Source organism: Aedes albopictus, chromosome 2 (assembly GCF_035046485.1).
Source record: "Aedes albopictus strain Foshan chromosome 2, AalbF5, whole genome shotgun sequence".
In the NCBI taxonomy this organism is placed as follows: Eukaryota; Metazoa; Arthropoda; class Insecta; order Diptera; family Culicidae; genus Aedes; species Aedes albopictus.
Window position 1 is genome coordinate 652,179 of NC_085137.1, and position 4,454 is coordinate 656,632.

The following is a 4,454-nucleotide window of genomic DNA, read 5'->3' on the forward strand; positions in this document are numbered from 1 at the left end:
AATATTAAAAAGCATTTTCGTAAAGGAGCGTGATAAAATCAGAACAATACTGTAATTCCATGTACATATTTTTGAACGGTATAGCTGGAGACCCGAAAAATGCTAATGGAAGTCAACAATGTGGTCTCCAGGCAACCAAAATTTGTACAATTTGGTAAGTCTTGTAAGTTTTGGCTTGGCCCTCTAAAATATAGGCAGCACCTCCTCGATCGTTAAAAAAACCACTAAACTACCAAGAAAAGCAAAGTTATATATACTATACCTATGCTAATAGGTCAAACTGTTCTACAGATCATGAGATACATTTATTTGAAATTTAGTTCAACGCAATACTTATCATAAAACATTTCAATATTTAACCATACACTCGTTTCAGTAGAGTAAAATATGAATAAGAAGCATTTAACAATGATTGAAACATTTCCAACGTCATGGGATAAACATTACCGACGGATATCTGCAAATACAAGAAATTTTAAAGTAGTCGATTTTGATTTCATAACATACATACTTCTAGTGGAACCTGCGAACGAAGAATGACCAGCAAAAGCTTCTTCTTACTCGCTTGATTCATATCAATCCATGCACCACTGTAAGCAGCCTCACCAATCGCCATACTTTCTTCACGGACCTCATTGGCATGCCAATAGAAAGCAAAAATCTGCGAGATTATCATAAAAATGTACGACACGACGATAACGAGCTGAGCGTAGTGGTCAATCTACGGAACATAATGAGATATTAATCGAATCAAACGATCTAACAATAACATTCACAGCTTACTATGACCAGCAAAAAGAGCAAAGCGCACAGCATCATTCCGAACGATAAAAACTCCACCAGACAAATGTAAGTCACCAAACCATTCAGCTCGCCGACATAGGCAATCACCCTCTGATGGTCACTGATGATGGCTTCCAGCTGCGAGCGTTGTTCTTTATTGGATTTCCCACTGCCATGTTGCCTGAAGTTTTCCAACCGATGCTGCAGTGATTTGATCTGAATCAATCCAAACAGCGACGTCGACGCAAAGAAGCTCGTAAACGGAATGTACATACAACAGCCCGGAAAGGTGAGCACAGCTTGCATCACGTACAGGATTTCATACAAAGGCGATTCGAATTTATTCACGCCGGGAATGTGCATCCCGTACGGAAGTCGACGCTCGCCGGTAAATAATGGATAAACCACAAAGCAAGCGCTGATAAAAGCACCCAACGCTAGATTCGATATTGACATCATACGAGCGCGTTTCGTGAAAAGTTGAACCATTTCCTTGATTCTTTCATCCGGCATTGACTGACGGGGGGGAAATTTCGTTATTGCGGTACTCCAACAAGGTAAATCACATTACTTACGTTGATTTCCTCGTAAATGTCAGAGATTTTCTCCAAGAACGACTCGTACTCCTCGTGGTAGCGAACAATGATCAGCACTCGCAGCTAAAAACTCACACAAAAACTGTAGAATTCGTTTATCCAATGAAACCTACAATACTCACCACAGCGTTGAAATAAAGTACAGCAAAGTAGCCGTTGATAATCACTTCGCCAATGTTTCCCCACGCACGGTACAAATCCGTAAACATCAGCACGGTCATCGCAGTAACCGGGATGATGCTGATGTAGCGCATGTAGTCATGCTTCAGGAAAAACGACCAAAAGCGCCACACGCGGGCGTTGATCGAAATGATTGGACAGGCGAGAATCTTTTCGGCGGACATTCCTGACAGTGGCCCGGCATCGAATGGATTGAGTCATTATGTCGCTTTGGGTTTTAAGGTTTGGACATTTTGAAATCATTACCTTTGAGTGGTGGGCGTGGCAAATTGCCACGTGTGAGCTACATTTGAGTTGATATGTCTTATAGGTGATAATTTGGGGAGTATACCGTTAATAATAATTGATAGGTTTGAGTGTCAGAAATTGCTTTATATTATGATTTTCCTTCCATTCATTTTATGACATAGCTCAATTAAACGACAAGAATATCACTTTAACAATACAGTGAAACCTTTTTATATGTCTTAATTCAGGGCTCCAGAGGAGGCCAAGGGAGTTTCCTGGATTTCAGGGGTGGCTAAAAGAGCGGGTTCCAGGGGACTACAGGGTGCTTAGGCCCCAGAGGAATTTAAGAAGGCTTTAGTTGGCATGAATGAACTTTAGGTTCGAGGGGTTTGAAATTTGTTTTAAAGAGTTCAATGCTCTTTCTGAGGCGTTTCAAGAGGTTTAAGAACACATGGAAACACCTCTTAAAACCCCCTGAAAGTTCTAAACACCACTGAATAGCACCTTAGACCTCCTGGAACCTCTTTGAAACCCCCTTAAGCCTCTTGAGATTATCTGAAACGCCCCTGAAGCACTCTGAAATACCTCTGAGACCCCCTGTAGCCCCCTGATACCCCTGAAACGCTGCTGAAAACTCCTGGGCCATTCTGGAACGCCCCTGACTTCTCTTGCGACCATTAGTATACAGTTAGCAAGAAAGTTGAAATACACATAAATAAAAATTATAAAAAAATCTATTCTTTGAAGTTCGTTCGGTTCAGTCCGTTGAATTACCCTCAAGTACCCTTGAGGCCTTTGAAATGCCCCTAGAACCTTCTTTTTCTCTATCCTGTAACGACGTGCTGTGGGGCTTGAAATTATTGTGGACAAGCGAGTGCCCCAGGAAGTAACTTTGACGTTCGCGAAGTAGTGACGCGACGACAGTTTGTGCGCCTACTAAGTTGCTTGATGTGTATTTGACAGACGATGTGCTACTATCGTTTATTGAAAGCTAGGATAGGATACACACGTAGTCAGGTCGAGGAATGAATGGTTAGGGGGGTCTATTAAAAACCTAACCGCTAACGGAGCCTGTGGAGAACCAGAGCGCCCTCCACAGTATTTTGCCCTTATAACCGGAGCAATAGCGCAGTGGACCTTGTGTTTCTCCGAGACAATCAGCTGCCCTTCTTCAGTTTCAAACTTGAGGCTAAATAAGGGCGGGATTATGAAGATGTAGTTAATTAGTTTGAATTGTCACCTATATGGTTTCGCATTATGCGATTTACACAGAATATTCTGTGTATCCTCGCCTTTGGCGTTTTCCAATCGATACCGATTTGGTTTTATTGCTGTTGTTCTTTGTTGTGCTGTGATTATACAGAGTTAAATCTTGCCTAGTTTGGGTAGTGGCTACGGTTAGGGTGGCTCAGATCAATCTTTAGCAAAAAAGAACAGCAACGATCAATCTTTGCAGACATATGCAAAATGGTACAGCCCAAGTGGCCGTAGTCCAAGAACCTTACTTTCATAAGGGTAGTTTCTATTTAGGAAACCCTGTGAACCCGATGTTTGCTACTTTCAGTAAAAATGAAATGGCAAACTCGCGTGTCATGCCTCGAGCCTGTGTGTTTGTCAACAACGGAATCGTTGCTACACTCGTTCCTTAATTAACTACCAGAGATGCATGTGCTGTCATAATTGATGTATCCGTTGGAAACTTCAACAGGAAATACGTATATTGTTCGGTTTATTTACCGCATGATGAACCATCCCCTACGAATGCTTTCAAACATGTCATCGCATACTGTACTTCAAAAGGCCTTCCGCTAATTGTTGGAAGTGGTGCTAATCATCACCATATCATCTGGGGCAGCTAAGACATTAACTTGAGAGGTTCTAGTTTGATGAAGTACTTAAGTAGTACAGATCTTGCATTACTAAACATAGGCAACCGCCCAACCTTCATGATAGAGATGAAGTGTTAGATATAACGCTTTGCTCTAGTAGAATTAGCCAAGAGTTGACCAATTGGCATGTGTTGGACGAAGAATCTTTATCTGACTGTTTACGCCGATTTCCCCTTTTTTGTGTTGATATCCACCAAACTGAATTCCATTAAGAAAAAATCCAAGTGTACAGATTTAGAGCGTTACCAATACGAAATAATAGACAAATAGTCCCCTCTGTACACAATATAGCACAATAACCATGGTGAACAGGAGAACTTGTGTTCTTCCTGAAATGTACCCAATTGGGTTGTTTAGTGAACAAAATATTGCTATTTTCTATAGCCTAATCGAAAGAGCTCATTTTTCTGAGAATGTGATTTTATTGGATTTCAATACCTTTGTTTTGATGGTAAAATTGACAAAACAGTTTTAATTTTTGTGGATAGAATAACAGTTCAATCGATAAAGTGACAGTTCGACCCGAACAAAAAATTTTCCTCATACAAACTTTAAATGCATTTTAAAAGTAGTTCCCGGACTCCAAAAATTATGAAATTTTGGATTTCGACAAATTTTTGGGCGAAGAATCCGATTATAAAATAACCCGTATACCCCTAAAGAACCCAATTGTATCAATCCATTCAGACATATTGTATAAAACCAAGTAATGAACCCAATAAAGTCAGTTATATTTATTCCGAAAGTGGATCGTGCGTCGTATAAAGAAGCAAAGACC

General features: G+C 40.6%; 1 protein-coding gene across 1 annotated transcript; it reads right to left on the reverse strand.

Moving 5' to 3' along the window:
- Nucleotides 1–355: 355 nt before the first annotated feature.
- On the reverse strand, nucleotides 356–1,723 carry LOC109411769 (odorant receptor Or2-like). Its single transcript, XM_029872180.2, has 5 exons — nucleotides 1,502–1,723; nucleotides 1,359–1,442; nucleotides 784–1,299; nucleotides 512–721; nucleotides 356–457 (listed from the first exon to the last, which is right to left on the reverse strand). Exons 1-5 carry the CDS (start codon nucleotides 1,721–1,723, stop codon nucleotides 356–358), a joined length of 1,134 nt encoding a protein of 377 aa, XP_029728040.2.
- Between the last annotated feature and the right edge of the window lie 2,731 nt (nucleotides 1,724–4,454).